The 17,343-nt window shown below is 37.6% G+C and overlaps 2 protein-coding genes across 19 annotated transcripts in view; one reads left to right on the top strand and one right to left on the bottom strand.

Moving 5' to 3' along the window:
• Positions 1-1,318: 1,318 nt before the first annotated feature.
• LOC119833514 (troponin T, skeletal muscle) lies at positions 1,319-9,679 on the top strand. 18 transcript variants are annotated; one of them, XM_038357543.1, is made up of 15 exons: positions 1,319-1,439; positions 3,837-3,876; positions 4,147-4,188; positions 4,418-4,420; positions 4,689-4,706; positions 4,955-4,972; positions 5,780-5,807; positions 6,055-6,180; positions 6,307-6,525; positions 6,749-6,970; positions 7,225-7,317; positions 7,398-7,478; positions 8,056-8,134; positions 8,792-8,981; positions 9,502-9,679. In XM_038357543.1, the coding sequence occupies exons 2-15, from the start codon at positions 3,854-3,856 to the stop codon at positions 9,575-9,577; spliced, it is 1,218 nt and encodes a 405-aa protein (XP_038213471.1). In that variant the 5' UTR covers positions 1,319-1,439; positions 3,837-3,853; the 3' UTR covers positions 9,578-9,679. The 18 variants fall into 18 exon arrangements, with proteins under 18 accessions (XP_038213471.1, XP_038213470.1, XP_038213477.1 ...); XM_038357542.1 differs by lacking the exon at positions 8,056-8,134 and adding an exon at positions 7,701-7,779; XM_038357549.1 differs by having other exon boundaries at positions 8,792-9,018; positions 9,506-9,628.
• A 404-nt stretch (positions 9,680-10,083) lies between these two features.
• LOC119833438 (coatomer subunit beta) overlaps positions 10,084-17,343 on the bottom strand; it is a 12,769-nt gene continuing 5,509 nt past the window's right edge. The window contains exons 10-20 of the mRNA XM_038357441.1: positions 16,576-16,731; positions 16,065-16,165; positions 15,414-15,586; positions 14,738-14,925; positions 14,292-14,424; positions 13,167-13,313; positions 12,304-12,465; positions 11,869-12,014; positions 11,297-11,386; positions 10,984-11,136; positions 10,084-10,510 (exon numbers count right to left, since the gene is read on the bottom strand). Of these exons, the coding sequence (XP_038213369.1) occupies positions 10,421-10,510; positions 10,984-11,136; positions 11,297-11,386; positions 11,869-12,014; positions 12,304-12,465; positions 13,167-13,313; positions 14,292-14,424; positions 14,738-14,925; positions 15,414-15,586; positions 16,065-16,165; positions 16,576-16,731 (1,539 nt within the window). The 3' untranslated portion in view covers positions 10,084-10,420. The remainder of the gene's footprint in view (positions 10,511-10,983; positions 11,137-11,296; positions 11,387-11,868; positions 12,015-12,303; positions 12,466-13,166; positions 13,314-14,291; positions 14,425-14,737; positions 14,926-15,413; positions 15,587-16,064; positions 16,166-16,575; positions 16,732-17,343) is intronic.

Genomic DNA, 17,343 nt, shown 5'->3' with positions numbered 1-17,343 from the left:
TGAAATTTAAAAGTTCATTTACTGTCCTCTATCTTGATTTCCAGCGCCTAACGACAGACAGAACCCATCAAAGTATATATTTCTCATAAATATAAATTAATTAAGCTAAGCGTTGAAATTCTTTCATATTAAAGAACAAGAATATTTTTTAAATTCTTAAAAAATCAATACAAAAACCCAAAAACAAAATTCCTAGCTTAAAATAAGTAGTTATAAATAACAAAATAGGTAACATTGCAAGCGTTTTCGCTCGAAAAATCGTTTCATGGTCATATTATGTCTATTTCCTGTTGTCATAAAATGTGTATATATATTACGTCTTATTCATCATTTAATACCACAAAATTGTATGTAAAAATCAATCGTAACTGCAATTTATTTAAATTTTATCTATTGTGGTTTATATAATTAGAATTTGAAATTAAGATCTAAATAGGTGAAAAAATAAAAAAGGTGAACACGCTTTTTATTTTTTTATTATTACAGAACAAGCAAAGGAATGGATGCCTGTAGTGGTGAATACTTAAAACTAAGCTACGCATACTCAAGGCCTCATGGAAAAAGGCCATTGGCTATGTCGGGCTCCCACAGAGTACCCTAGCTTTGAGTAGCATTGATAGTTTATGTTGTTGGATAATCAAGTAAAACCATCCATGACACCAAAAACCACTATTGAACACGCGATCTGTGAAAGAAGAGAGTTGGTCCCGAAAAGTATGTTAAGCAAATAAAAATATAGTTTTAAAAAGTGAAAAAACACTTAAATTATAAAATAACCTAAATCTCACTAGCTCATATAGCGCGTTTAAACAGCAAGGAAATTATTTAATCCTGGCGATCCTAAACAAGATACTAAGATAAAGTCACTAAATTATTATATGGTCACCGATCCTTGATAAGAGTACATAGTTTGAATTAGTGGATCAGCAACGAGTCTAAAGGAGTCGGTTACATACAAACATGTTTTACCTATAATTAAGCTAATAATTTCATGCGAAATTGATATATTATTATGCGTAAATAAATTGTTTTTCATGAGAAAGAATTTTAATATCGTCTTTGTATTCTCTAGATACTTCTTAAACGTTTTTTTTTCTAAGCTTATTTTAATCTTTGTCAACAAGTCTAATCAATTAGAGTACTGTTTCCGTGAAAGTTAGATTAATATAATAATTAGTACAACTGTAACCACGCCCTTCACGTCCGCCGCAGGACGCTCAGAGTTCCATCGTGCGCTACAGAAATCGGAGCTGGCTGAAATCAGCTCAAAAATGACCGCGGTTAAAAATAAACGCGCGGCGCGGGGCGAGCGCGAGCACATCGCTCGGAACCGCTCAGAGCCGCCCCGGTCGCCGCGGACTCCACATTCCAACGTCGCTGTGCTGCCGGTCTACGAACCAGTGCTAAGTGACTGAGTGACCGTCTTCTACCCGTGCGACGTAAGTGACGTGGTGTAGTGCAGTGCCCTAATGTACAGTGTGTAGATTTACCATAAGTGTCTATGGAAAATAAGGATGTGTCTATAAATACGCGGTGCGAGTTTGCCAAATCGGGTCGGGAGCGTATGGCAACACTATGTTTAGCGCAGAGTTATGTTACACGGATGTTACGTGATTTCGTGTGGATACACTTTTTAAGTATTACACTTACACTACACACTGTACACTAGGTAAAAAATAAAGTATTCCTATACTATACAGATTCTCAAATTGCAAAGCAATATATCGTTTGAAAATAACAAAGATAAAATTAAATAATTTCTCATATGTAAAAATTTAACATCGAGTGATTAAGTAATATTTCCTGTATAGACTAATATATCATTGTAAGTTATACCCAAGAACATTTACTATATTGATAGCAGGGAAAGTACTCATGTAGATAAATAATGAAAAACTAGAAGAATATTGTCTTTGAATACATAATTCCGTCTTTTAGAAAACATTTCATTTATTGCAAGTGAGGGAATACGTTATTTAAAGCTAACATAATATCCTAGATTTAAATTAAAAATTGACAAACATTGCTTATAGAATTGTAATTAATTTTAACTTAGATAAGAATTAAAAAAAACTATTAGTAATTCTAGTACGTTCGTTTTAATATTCAAAATGATAATTTTACACACTATGAAAAGAACTTTCACGCACAAGAAAAAGTTAAAGTAATTTATTTCAACTTCTTAATAAATTAAGAGAGACTTAACGATCATAAAAACCTTAAAGTGTATTTTATCTGTATTGCAAAAAATATTTCGAGGCACAATTTGATACTGATGCCAAATATACACTTTTTGAACAAGTGCCAGCGCGCAATCCGTAGGTGTGCTTATTGGTTGGAAAGATAAAACCGCCGAAAATAGACAGCTCTCTGTAAACAATAAGGTTACACGTCTTCATATTTCAATCGCTCATAAACAAAGTTTATTTATATTATATTATATAAATTTACTAGGAACGGCATGCAGTTCATGTAATAACATGTATCATAAATATTGAGAACTTACCTTTATTAATAATTTAATCGAATGTGTGCGTATATTGACACACATTGATTAAGACTTCGGGAGGTTTAAATTCATAAATCTTTTTAACGTGCGTTCAATAGCACTCTCGATTGAGAATTTTTCGCGGAAACTCGACGCAAATTTTTTGACCTTGAAAAAATTTGAGTAGGGAATATTTATATTCATTTCATTATAAATTTGACTAAAAACTCCTTCTTTAATTTTAAAACAAACGATGACGAAAGCTTCAAAGAAAGGGTAACATCAAACATTTGAGAATACACGGCACTTAATAATATATAGGTCAATGAAATAAATAAATGGGTAACGTCTCTTTGTCATTTTTTATAACTTAATTATATTTGATGAGAAAATTATCGAACAATTTCAATAGAATTTTAAAGCACTAAAAAAACGTGGACGTCACATAGATTCTCTTGTATAATATATTCATTATAGTTGAGTTTTCATTGTATAATAAATTAAATTTATTGTAACTACCATAGATGTGTGGCTTCAAGAAAAAAAAAGTCAACCTACACCTTTGTTTGTTTCATAAGTCATTTGGAATCTGCTGAGAAAAGAAGGTTGAAAGATTTTCAATGCATTTTTTTAAATTAACTATTTCATAAAATATCCGTTTTTTTCTAAATTGGACGTTAGCAAGTTTTTGTGAAATTGCAATTTTTAAAAATGATTGAGTTGCGGCTAGCATAATATTACAATATAAAATATTGTACAACTAATATTCTACGGCTTTATTCACATTGTAGAAATCGTATATATTCCCCAGCTTATATATTTATAGCCTATTTATAATATATATTTTTCCTTCGAAACAATACTGTTTAGAGAATATTCTAAAATATAGTATTTTATTAAACGTAACTGAGAGTGAATTATTAAACGTTGTCTTTTTAAATCGATTCATGAAGGTTATAATATGGCAAATGTAAATACAGACATATATAATTTAGTTTATTAATAATTGCATAACGTTCGCTTTTAAAAGCGTAGTATGTAATACAGATCCAATCATATATTCAGTTCATTAAGAAACTGCATTATTTTTATACACACGGGTCAAATATCAAATAGTACAACCGTACCTTCCAAATTGTATGCATATGCGAATACTAAAGCTTTATTATCGTCACAACATTTATGTAATACAATATTAGTTAATTAAACAACGTCTTGAAATACGGCCAAGAAGTAGATAATGGATACAAACAGTGCAAGTCAATCTTTTGCCAAGATATTTGATAAATGAATGCACATAAACCCGTCGTAACTTCATTATTTAATATAAAAATAACTTTTTTTACAGACTAACAAACTACCAACATGTCTGACGAAGAGGAATATTCGTAAGTATAATTTTATTTAAACAATCACATATGTTAGAAAGTCTTCGCAATAAATTAAAGGTAACTTACAATGCTCAACGCACACACAACTCTATATACATACTATATAAACAAAACAAACGTAACCAAAACATTATATGCATCTGGTTCTCCCCCCAAAATACATTCATTGAGAATGACTTTTACCTATGTGCTAACTCCCCCCCACTTTACTCATTGTTCTTTACATATTGCTCTGTGCTATTCCTAAACCCTTTATTTTCTCAACAGTGGCTCCGAAGAGGAGGAAGTAGAAGAAGAAGTCGTGGAGACGTGAGTACTTGGCCGAAGACTGCGAACCCTTTGAGATTTTACTCTTCCGATTGATACTTTAAGCTTTGAGGCCTGGTCTCTTTGCCTAGCAATCTTCTAGAACCTTGTCTAGATGAATTCTACTTATCATTTAGTACCACTACTGTAAATTCAATTAGTTTCAGTCTTCTAATTTCTTTAGTATCGGGTTTGATGCACCCCTCACCGTATCCTATATCTTTTGTTGCAGGAAGTAAGTGACTTGTTCCGGCACTCGCACGCTTGCCTCAATTAGGCTAAGATATTTCGCTTCTAGTACTTAAATGACGCTTTCTTAGCTCTCAGACCGACTTGCAACGCTAGGCGCATTCTTGCTTTCTATATCGCTTAAACGATCTACTTGACTGATTGTGGTGCCGAATATTTTCGCTTCTATTACTTAGCTTTTGAAATGAATACAATTAGAATACGATTTTTAATCACAATTATTTTTCCTTCCCGCTCCTGCTATCGCTCTCTAGGCCCGCTCCCAAACAAGAGTAAGTAGTATTGATTACTTCAAAATGTTCAGAGCTTCGCTTCGCCGTTTAATAAATGCACTGGCAATAATATTGCACTAAAAGAAAAAAAAAAGGATTTTAAATTTTTCTACTTCAATAACTCTATAATATTGTATTGGAGACTGTATGCGTGACATAAAACACTGCTTCCTTTCTCTTCCATGTTCTTTATGTACGATTACTGCGACAAAGTGTGGTAGATGCTGATTGTTATTTTCTGTTTCTAGGAGTAGACCGTCGATCGCGTAAGTTGCACCGCTCTATGGTGTCACTAACTATAAAAATCGTATTAACTAGCGCGGCTCGGGCGTTTTTATTTATGTTTTTTTTTTGCCAGAAATTTTCCGTCATCGTGTTGAGCAAGCGAATCAATGCGGTTATTTTTAACGGTCAAACTAGATGTTCTATTTTTGAATGTTCGCGTTGCGCCCGCGCCGTTTTTACTCAACGTTTCGGTCAATTCGAATGGTTGAGTTTCCGTTAATTTTTTATAATTGCACGGTAGTCTCAGTGCATGAATTTCCTTATTATTATAATAAATTTCCCTATATGTACAATATAAAACATTAAATTCAGTATAAATATCCATTATCTTAACGAAATGTCTCACTATTATACACGATTATACAGAAATAAATATCAAACATAAATTACAAATGAAATAATATTATACGATAAATTTACACGTTAAATTAATTAACAGATACCTCTTTAATTTTAATATTTCCATATTCACACATCCAGTAATTAAGGAACAGTAAATAAATTGTGTTGTTAAAGAAAACCATAATATTACTCGTATAACTACAGCAACTAAGACAATATTAATGCAATAACAGAAGCTATATGTGTTATACATACGGTCAATACTTAACAAGTTCAAAGTAAATCGTGACGACTTAACTTCTGATCGTCGTGTTATAATATAGATATATATACAGTCGTTGAATATCTAAGCATATTAGCAATTGCGCCAAGATATCGTAACGATTTATCGAGAACTTGCAGACCGAACTGTATAGCATTTCATTAATCGATCTATATATTTTCAGGGGTGAGGGAGATCCAGAATTCATCAAGGTAAATTTTATTTATACTCTACTCAAAAAATTTAAAATTTAAATCACCAAATCAACATACCTATCAAGCAAATATTCTTTCGATTTGTTTTACTGTGCAAGATTTTTTATTTTACTCATTAATTCAAAGATACTCTATCGAAAACCAATAAAATGCTCATACTAGTAATTATGAATAGTATACCTAATTAGTATACTACTAATATAAATAGTAATGATTACTGAATTAATAGTAATTTTTTTAACAGCGTCAAGATCAGAAGCGGTCGGATTTAGATGAACAGCTGAAGGAATACATTAACGAATGGCGTAAACAGAGGTCCAAGGAAGAAGATGAGCTTAAACGTCTCAAAGAAAAGCAGGCCAAGCGCAAGGTAATTAAAAATTGCTTCACGAATTATAATCGTAGTAATTATATTTTAAAATTAAGGGATGAACACTTAACAGCTGTATATACTTAGCTTAATTCCATTTTTTAATTGCTTAATTGTGATGACCAGGTATCTCGCGCTGAAGAAGAGAAGCGCCTCGCCCAGAAGAAGAAGGAAGAGGAAGAGAGGCGAATCCGCGAGATTGAGGAGAAGAAACAGCGCGACATCGAAGAGAAGAGACAACGGCTCGAGGAGGCTGAGAAGAAACGCCAGGCCATGCTCCAGGCGATGAAGGATGCCTCCAACAAGACCGGACCCAACTTCACCATTCAGAAGAGAAGCGACAACGTAAGTAATCTTATGCTACATGTACACGGACCGACCAACTTGAGGGGTTTTTAGAACAACACTATATTTTTACTTAGTATTTATAATTGAACTTATATTAAAAGTACTAAAACACCTTTGAAATAGATTTTGTAATAAAATACTGTAACTAAACATCTTACAACTTATCACAAACTTCTCAAAAAAACAGCAACAAAAATTGTGACTACAACCACCCTTTCAGCAATTCGGCCTCAGCAACGCTCAACTGGAACGCAACAAGACAAAGGAGCAGTTGGAGGAGGAGAAGAAGATCTCCCTCTCCATCCGCATCAAGCCGCTGAACATCGAGGGTCTCTCCGTGGACAAGCTGCGGCAGAAGGCCACCGAGCTCTGGGAGTGCATCGTCAAGCTCGAGACCGAGAAGTACGATCTCGAGGAGAGGCAAAAGAGACAGGACTATGACGTGAGTATTACGTATACCACTTCTTCTATCTTTCCAAATCGCATCTTGTCAAAGATTTGAGGAAATTGATTATGACCAAATAGAAGAAATAAAGGGAAAGCATCATGTATTAATCATAACTGGTATATTATAGTCAAAACCAAAAGAAACTGAATTGCCATCTCATAAAGTATATAGGTTCGAGTAAAAAATTTTTAAAATGTGATCTTATAAAACCGCAGGCAATTCTGATAAAACAACATTTTTTCTTACAGTTAAAAGAGCTCAAAGAAAGACAGAAGCAACAGTTGAGGCACAAGGCCCTTAAAAAGGGTCTTGACCCCGAAGCACTCACAGGCAAGCACCCCGTAAGTATCAGGAAAACGTTGAAATCTATTCATATAATCATTTTAAGTAACATGACTCGAAATTGTTTTTTCTTTTGCAGCCTAAAATCCAAGTAGCGTCCAAATATGAAAGACGCGTCGACACACGTTCATATGACGACAAAAAGAAGTTGTTCGAGGGTGTAAGTAGAAAACTATTGATGAAATAATCTAAATTGTTAAAGCTGTTCGTTTCATTGATCTATAAGATGAACTGTAAACATATGTATGAACATTAAATGAAAAAGCTATTATAAACATAGCGATTAGCGTATAGTTTATATCGAAGTAAGGTTTAGTACAAAACAAGAGGATTAACATAGGAACTGATCAATCAACATTGTTAATGCCCACATTTTGTACAGGGATACGATACCCAAGTCACGGAGATTTTGGATAAATTATGGAAGGAGAAACACGAGGAGTTTATGAACCGAACAAAAAGTAAGAGGCGAATGTGGCATTTTGTTTCTCCCACATTAGCCCCGCAATGGCATGTCCTGCTCATGTCCACGTGGCATGGTTTTTTGGGTCCCATTCATACGTGTATTGCAGACATTATCGTATTGATATTCCTAGAAATGCAATTAGACAGAACTAATTGTACAAACATTAAGACATCTCTCTCAAAAGCCGCATACTTAATCCATACGATAATGTACCATAGTTCCCTCACAATACCTATATTCAACCCCAATCATAACGGTTCCCCCACTGCAGGACCTAGAGAAATTGAACAAGGACTTCCTCGAGAAGGTGTGGCAAGAAAGGGCTGAGCAGTTCGGAGGCAGGCAAAAGAGTAAGTAAAGACGACTATTGGAGGGCTATAAAAGCTAAAGCTTATAACAACAGTAATATAGAGATGTCGTTAGAGACTGCTTTATTAATTTTTAAGTTAGCAATCTAGAATAATTCAAAAATTTCTGAATAAAAGTCAATCAATTAGTAATCTACTCGCTGCTTATACTGCTGCCCTTCAAAGAATCTTCTATCAGCTTTTAAAAGGATGCAGGTAACATTACTAAAATTGTTTCCTTTTTCATCTTGAACTAATTGAGTACATTTAGCTATATTATAGCTTGTGACTAACACGCTATTTTACTTTTCATTTTAACATATATCTTTAATCTTTGAACATTTTAACAGAATTCACTGTAAGTTCAAACTTTTAATTGGAAATCATATCAATGCTTTGCAATAATTTAATAAGACAAATTATTATTTAATTGCATATATGATATATATGCTGCAATATATAAATACTATAATATCGTTATATATGCTCAATCAAATCATATAGTAGATATCAAAAGCCATAAAGTAGATGCTTATCGAGCTTCACAGCGCTGATTAGCTATAAAAATAACCTATAGAGCTCCTCTTTGAAAGAAAGCCCTAACTAAATGTTATGTAATTGTTATTTCTTTTCGATGTCTAATCCTTATTACTAAAACAGCGAGACTGCCCAAATGGTTCGGCGAGAGGCCCGGCAAGAAGAAGGGTGAGCCCGAATCGCCAGAAGGCGAAGAGGACGTCAAGGCTGAGCCTGAGGACGACGAGGAGCCCCAGTTCGAACCTGAGCCGGAGGAGGAGGAAGTTGTAGAGGAGGAGGAAGTCGAGGAGGAGGAAGAGGAAGAGGAGGAGGAGGAGGAAGAGGAAGAAGAGGAAGAGGAAGAGGAATAAGTGAGTAAGAGACACATATGTTGTGGAAGAGTCGGCACAATTAAATTATACAGCCTCGAAGCAATCGGAACTTAAATTGTGTCCATTAAACGTCTATGACATATTTGATTATTAAACTCTTTTTTGGGTTGTAACATAATAAATACGTTATATGACGCCATCTCGTTCTTATGACATTTCAAACAATATAGACAGGCTATTGTATGATTAAACCAATAAGTGTGGTTACCCTAGCAGAATCGTTAGGTACATTGCTAGTAAAAAAACATGTCCGAAACATCTTAAAATTGTGTAATACTAGACTCAGCCCGGATATCAAGATTGAAAGTATCCTTTCACCAAAGTCAGCTAATGCACAGGGTACTGTACACCAAATTTTCAAAAAATCCGTTCAGTAGTTTCAGCGCAATTGATTCCAAAGAAACAAACTTTTACATTTATAATATTAGTGTGATAGTGTGATTAATCAAATAAATTTTTATTACAGACAAAACCTGCAAGGAGCTACTCTCGAGCCGCCGCGTCGACTGTACTGTTTCATAACCAATCCATTAACTAATTATAAATTATTTTTATTATTTATACGTTGACTTGTACGAAACATGGACTATACACGTCGCAACATCGCTGACGACGCATTAAACTAATTTATTACATAAGACTTTATGGTTTTATTTCTTTTCAATAAATTGTTAAGAAACCTTTATTTGATACCCTCCTTTTTCTCCTTATTAATGTATGAAACGGAGTGGAAAATTTCGAAAAACTTATTTATATTATATTAAATTATACTTTTTTGAAATTATAACTAGGATAAGTTATATGCATAACTCAGGGCTCTCCTTGGTAGCCCTGACAAAATTAAGGAAATTTGAAAAAAAATTAAAACTTTTATGCATTCCGCTAGAATTAGATTTAGAACGCTTTTCAATATATTATGTCTCTTTTCATCTTCTTAACTGATATTAGAATCCAAAAATTTGTATCAAATCAAATCTGACAAAAAACTGAGAATTGGTATAGGAAGCAAATAGGAATATGTCATTAAAGTGAAAAATAAACAAATTTATATATCGAATAAGTAATTTTATTAATAAAATATTTATAGTAATCAATCAACATAATAGTATGTCTGACAAAGGAAGTCTAAATTGAATAATTTACGATTTAAATGCATGATATAAACACATAAATAGGTATTACTCCTGCTTTAAGGCGTCATAGTAACCCCTCCCCACCCCAGTCATATCTAAACGCCAAGTATATTATTCTGAAATCTATTTGGTGGAAATTTTATACAAATGTTAATATAGGCTACAATATAAAATAAAAAATCCAGTACAATCCTTTGCCATAAGAGGATATAATATTAAATCTAACCTACATCCTAAATTACACATATTTACGCAGCAGGAATCGCATTTTCCGTTTGTTTGTGTGTCGGCGCTTTTTGCATCAGATTGATCTTGTCCCCGAGACTGAGCGCCATGCCCTGTTATTAAAAATTGGTTTAAGAAAAAAAAGCGATAGTTAATTTTAACAAAAACTTAAGCCTTCAATTTGTCAAAAGTTACTTTAAGTGAGACCAAAGGGAAGGCAGTTTTCAAATAAAAAAATAATCATCAAAATCGGTTCACTCAGGTTAGATTTTTGAAGTAAAAATAGAAAAATACAGTAGATTGGAATTATGTAGAATTGCAACATATTAATACTCTGGTCTTTCCGATTCCATATTCTTCTATTGTTAATGTTTTGTATAAAGACCAGATATTTGTGCAACTCTATTTGTGAACGTGTGGGTGTGAACGTGTATGTGTACTTTGGTGTGAGCGTGTGTGTATATACGTTAGTACGTGCACGTGAGTATGCGTGTGTGTATGTACGTGGGTGCGTGCACGTGAGTGTGCGTTAGTGAGTGTGTGTATGTACGTTAGTGCGTGCACGTGCGCGTGCGCGTGCGCCGACCTGGCTCTTGGCGCGGATGCGCACGTGTCCGACGACGGGCGCGTTGGGGCGGTGCAGCGCGCTCTCGATGGAGAGGTTGGCGAGCGCGTCCTCGCCGAATATCGAGCGCGCGTACAGGTTGGCCGCCATGAAGCCGCACTGCCCCGACAGCGCCTGCAGACATTGCATCTTTTCTTTATATTTAAAGTTCCTTCTCTATATGAGGTAGGTGCTGTAGCGGTTACCTCAGGTGAAGCTACTTTAACATAACTTAGCTCTGAATTAATATAATAATAAGTTATAGAAGGCTTAAGCCTAATCAAATAGGACTTACCTTATCTGGTGTGAGACACTTCATGTTCGTAGATGCGAGCAAGTGGTCCAAATATTCTCGCAGGTCGGTAATACTGGTATTTACTGACACCTGAAAACCAACACAGCATTATGTGAATAATATAAGAAAATTTAGGAAATTGACAATGAGAGTACCAAGATTCTTGAAGAGGAACAAATACATAGTCTTTCAGTCAGTACTTTTTTATCCATGGTAGACAGATTTTATATCACAAAGAGCTGAGAAATTTTGAAAAAAAAGAATAGAATAAATTTGATTCGAAACACATCCCGCCTCGTGATCGATGAATCAAAATTTCTCATTTATAAAGCATTTCAATGCTATAAAACTAAAAATTGAATTTCACAAAAAACTGCCAATAAGGTTATGCATGAGGGAATCAATAATTTATAAAGGAAGAGGAGAAAAAAAGGCAACAGTAATGATAATTACTGCAACTTATATAGGTTTTTAAAACTTCGTAAGGGATAACATTCCACATTTAGCAGCTTGATTTGCTAAAGAGCCACTAGAACAGCTGGCAGCAATTTGTAGGTACACAGTGGGCCCACCTTGTTCTCCCACTCGAACTCGGCCCACATCTGGCGGAAGTCCGCGTCGGAGCAGGCGGCGGGCTGGATGTAGTCCACTATGTCGATGTGGATGTCGTTCAGCACCACCACGCCGCGGTCCAGCGACGCGCCCGACACCTCGTACACTGCGACCGTCGTCATAAGTATTATTTATTTATTTATTATCGTCGTCATCATCATAATTATCATCGACATTACTATGATAATTTTTTTTTATGATTGTCATGAGAAAAGTTATCTCAACTTAAGTGAACTCGGATAAAATTTGATGTGCAGTGTGTTTTTACATACTAAATGTACAATTATATCAAATTATATTCCTGTTATGTAAAATTAGTTGAAGATAGCAGGATGTTGAGGGTATGCCGACTTAAAAGGAACCCTATTTTTATTAGTGGGGCGGGGGGCGCGTACCGATGTTGCCGAAGATGATGCCGTTCTCGGTGGAGGCGACCTTGACGTGCGCGCGGATGGTGGCGAAGTCCCGCGGCGCCAGCACGAGCGGCGCGGGCCGCTCCACCAGCCGCAGCTCGCCCAGCGTGGCCAGCTCCACCGTGCAGTTCTGCAGCGTGTCGTCTGGCAACCCATATATCTTATATTTGAGTAATGCAATAATTTAGTAAGTGAGGTTGTGTGTAAGGGAAAATATCAAAACGAGCAAGTATCTTTTCTAACTTTAATCTCAATTTCAATATATATACTCACCTATGATTTGATAAAATAGCTATTTGACAAATAGAAAAAAATAGTATGTATATTTCTGTCCCATACTTTGCTGGCTTCATTCTACACATTTGTGTATTTGTGTCTCTTACCTGTCGTTTTTTGCGTTGCATCAGGTTGAAATCACAACGATTCTAAAGAAGTTTCACTTAAAAAATGTGAAAACAATAAATATAGCAAAGACCTGAATGGTTGGATACATATCCACATACAAATATGGAGTTCCTGATGGGACCTCACTTGGACCATTAATATTTCTTGTATATATTAACGACTTGCCTAATGAAACTAAATATAACTTAAGCATTTTATTTAATTTTTTCCGTCAATCGTGAGACTGATTATTATAATTAAATTCACAATACTGGCGACAATATAATTTTGGACACCAACTCAAAATTGGGATATATCTATATATAAAATTCTCGTGTCACAATGTAAGTTACCATACTCCTCCGTAACGGCTGGACCGATTCTCATGAAATTTTGTGTGATATCAACATTTTTTTGACTACCTCAATCTCATCCGTTAGGGTGAGAGGACACATGCTCACCGGTCTGGTTGACGACGAGGACGTCGAGCACGATGTCGTACTGGTTGACGGCGACGATGGCCTCCGCGTACACGGGGTCCGAGAAGCCCGTGAGCTGGCGCACGCGCGCCAGCCGCCCGCCCGCCGCGCCGCCGCCCGCCGCGCGCCCTGCCCAGACATGGCGATCTTTTAAAAGGCAGTGGTGGCAGTGGTGAGAACCTCGGTCTTCGAAACTGATAAGTCGGGTTCGAGACCGGGCGAGCGTACAGGAAATAAATCCATTTTTCAATTTATCTGCACATGTGGATAACATCACCACTGCATAGAAACGGTGAAGAAAAACACTGTGAGAAAACCGGCATCTCCAAGAATCAAAAGTTCGACGACATGTGACATCTGCCAACCCGCACTTGACCAGCGACAGACCACAGATTATGACCTGAACCCTCATAGGAGACCTGTGTCTCAACAGTGGGAACGTATATGGGGTTGACGGTGATGATGATCAATAGTTTCAATATTTTTTGGATAATTGTCAGTCATGATACAGATGGCGCTATTCGTAACGTCAGTTTCGAATCCAATAGTCAAATCGATTGGAGACGTTGCGCATTCGTACGGATTGTGCCTGGGTGTTCGTAAGTCAATTCTTCAATGTTCGGCCCAATTACCCTCACTTTGTTAATAATCTTTGTGTCTGGCTGTGATTTGTTATCATTTAACTACATCAATTAGGCAGTTGTGTTAAACTGCTGTACATTCTTATTACAATCAAAGTAATGTTAAACGCAGTCCCCTTTTGATTTGTAACATATGTGATAGTCGGTGATGGAACTGGTGGATTGGAGGGAATAAAGGTAAGGACTAGGAATTGGGATCAGGGAAGGGATACGGGCTCCGGCTCCCCCACACCGAACGAAACACAACAGTATGCTATTTTGCTCCGGTCTTCTGTGGGGGTGTGGCACAATATTCGGTACGAGCTGACCCAATTCGTGCCGTAGTGAGTCTAGGTTGCACACTTATCATATCTATTTGTAAATATGAAAGATTTTGTTCATTTTTTTAAGTAAAATGTGTTTGTTTGCGCGCAGGTAGGTGTAAGTGTGTGAATGTGTGTGTGTGTGTGTGTGTGTGCGCACTCACCCTGCACGGCGCGGTTGAGCGAGAGCTCGAACATGTCGTGCTGGTGCGCGGCGGCGGCGCCGGCCAGCGCGCCGAACGCGATGCCGCGCTCCACCTCCACGCGCTTCTGCGGCGCCGCCGAGGCGCGCTCCCACTGCGACACGCAAAACCTCCTTATACACGTTCTCAATATCAATCCGGTTCGAAGGACCAGAACATTCACTTGAAGTTAACTTCTTTCACTACACTATTTAAATTTTATAAAATAATTTAACTTATTCAATTGGACTCATCATCTCAGAAACCTATTAATTGACTTAGATTTCTTGAAGCACTTTTGAATCGTCATAATACAATTTTACCATCATTCACCATTAGTTCGGAGGTTCCTACAGCGCGCAAGAAACTCTATAATCGCTATATAAAAATCATATCGATTTGAGATGTTGGATGCCCCCCCCCCTCACCTCGTTGTCGGGCAGCAGGTCGGGCTGCGCGCGCTGCGGCAGCGCCAGCAGCGCGGCGAGCGCGCGGCGCGAGGAGGCCAGCAGCGCGCCGGCCACGGTGGGCGGCCGCTCGGCGCCCGCGCGCACGCACACCGCCGCGTGCTCCACGTCGTCCGCCGTCAGCCCGCCGCCACCGCCGCCGCCGCCCTCTGACACAACACAAACGTACATTCGAACCTTTGACCCTGTAAACCTAAGTAAGGGAAACACAATTTCCATCCCCGACGAATACAATCTGGAGGTTTTCACGAGAAGAGTGAACAGGTACCTTCTAGGAAAGCGCGTTCCATTGTGACCACATATCAGATTACCATCAGGCGAGTTCGTGGCCTGCTGATTGACAGTATAATACCGTCTGGAACTAAGAGCAGCGATGGCTCAGTGGTTAGGATCTTGGCCTCAAAACGAAAAGTCGGGGGTTCAAAAACTGGTCGAGCGCCACATTACCCCTCAAGGAAAAAGAAACCGACACGTCAAAAAATCAAACGTTCGAGAATATGTGATATCTGCCAACCCGCACTTGGTCAGCGTGCGTGGCTAAAATCTTAACTCTCATGAGAGGGCCAAATCTCAGTGAGAATATATATGAGCTGATGACGATAATGATGATGATGATAATGATGACGAGGTGTCAGACCCAGCTTGTGGAAGGCCAGCAGCTGCGCGGCGGCGTGCAGCGCGTGCGCGCGGCGCGCGGGCGGCAGGCGCAGCGCCAGCTTGCACAGCGCGGAGCACGCGCACGCGGACGTGAAGCTGTCGCCCGAGCGGATGGCGCTCGACAGCCCCTCCTTGCTCTCGCTCGAACCCGCCCTGGCAGGAGACAGCACTCATTTATTTGTGGTGAACAATTTACTTTAACTAAAGCCCATACCCCTTCCTAGTCCTTTCATTTATTCCTCTCGTCAATCCTTTCCTTTCCCTTTCCAATTTAAAATCCATTTGTAGAGAAGCGTAATATCTGCAATCGACCTTACACCTCTCAAAATATTCATGGGCGGTGGTAGCGCTTACCATCAGGCGACCCACCCCACGCCACCTCACTAGACTAAATTTAAATCGGAGGCAACATCTTTCAAACAAAAAAAGAATCCTTCATTCAGTTCACCCAGCAAAAAAAAGAAGTCGAATTGAAATTCCTCCTTCACTGAAGTCGGTAAAGTTATACAATATTCATACACATCACATGAAACCATTTATTACGAAACCTTGGACACAGGTTTGGTCAATACAATGACTAATTTTCAGACATAGTCTGTCTAGCACAGCCATAGATAAGTAACGAACTCACTGCGGCAAGTTGAAGGCAGACTGCGTCGCATACGCGCCGTCGCTCGTGACCAGCTGGCGGGCCGGCGCCTCGGGCTTGGTTGCTTTCTCTGGTTCCTCCTCCTGATGGATACAATTTCTTATGGATTCGTATGGTGCACTATGTCACTCTTATTTAAATAGTTCCTCATTCAAGTAGCTAGATTAGACTACAATTAGAAGACTGTTTAGCATTCCAATCCGTCCCTAGTGGGATCGGGAAGGGCCATAGACAAAGAGAAGTTAACCAATCTTGTAATTAATAAATAGAACTCAAATGTAACCTATAAATTAGCACAATCCATTGAAATGTGACCTGGAATAAACACATAACGATTTCCACATTCCACATTGCACAAAATATTTATTTCTTAGAGGTCTGAGCTTCTGCGAATGTTCATGGGCGGTGGTGACCGTTTACCAGCAAGCGTACCACCAGCTCATTTGTCCGCAATGACTAAAAAAAAATAGAGATGATCAAGAGCATCTCATACCTTTGCATCAGCGCTTTTGGGCGCCGGAATAACTTTCTCGAGTATTTCGAGGGCAGCTACAGCGCGCTCCTCCGTGTCAGCGAATTCCGCCAACAGCCACAGCGCCGAGCGGGCGATCTTGCCGACGCGAATGTTGCTCACACATTCCAGAAGTTTCTGTGGGAGGATTCGATGTTGGAGTTTGGGGAAAAATTTCTTCACTTATCTATACACTATTCTAGAGAAACCTTTTGTATTTTTGTATGTTTGTAACGATTTCACGCAAAATTACTGGACCGATTTAAAAAACTCTTTCACCATTGGAAAGCTGAGTGACATAGGCTATATGTACAACGAGCGAAGGCGCAACGAACAGCTTGTTATATAAAACCATAGTACTCTATTCGGATTTTGAAGATGTTAAAGTAAAATATTTTTTAAATGCCAAAAGGATTTACAATATGCTGGATATGAGGGATATCAAAAGGATATTAAATACTTCTAGAAATATCAAGTTACTAATATATAGTAATATTTTGGTGGTAATTAACATTAAGAAGAAAAAAAACGAGACGGTAAAAGCTCAACTTCAAATATGATTAAATCCTATACCACTACTTCTTAAAAAAAGCTATTTGAATATTAAAATTCAAAAAGACCTACATTCTATCTGGATAAGCATTAAATAATTTAAAATTTTGATACTAGAATAACATACATATACCTAGTCTTGCCATAAATATTGTAATAAAGAAAAAAGAAAATTGTTAACTGCAAATAACATTTATT

The sequence above is a fragment of the Zerene cesonia genome, chromosome 17 (genome assembly GCF_012273895.1).
Source record: "Zerene cesonia ecotype Mississippi chromosome 17, Zerene_cesonia_1.1, whole genome shotgun sequence".
Classification (NCBI taxonomy): domain Eukaryota; kingdom Metazoa; phylum Arthropoda; class Insecta; order Lepidoptera; family Pieridae; genus Zerene; species Zerene cesonia.
This window is presented reverse-complemented; position numbering and strand designations above follow the sequence as displayed.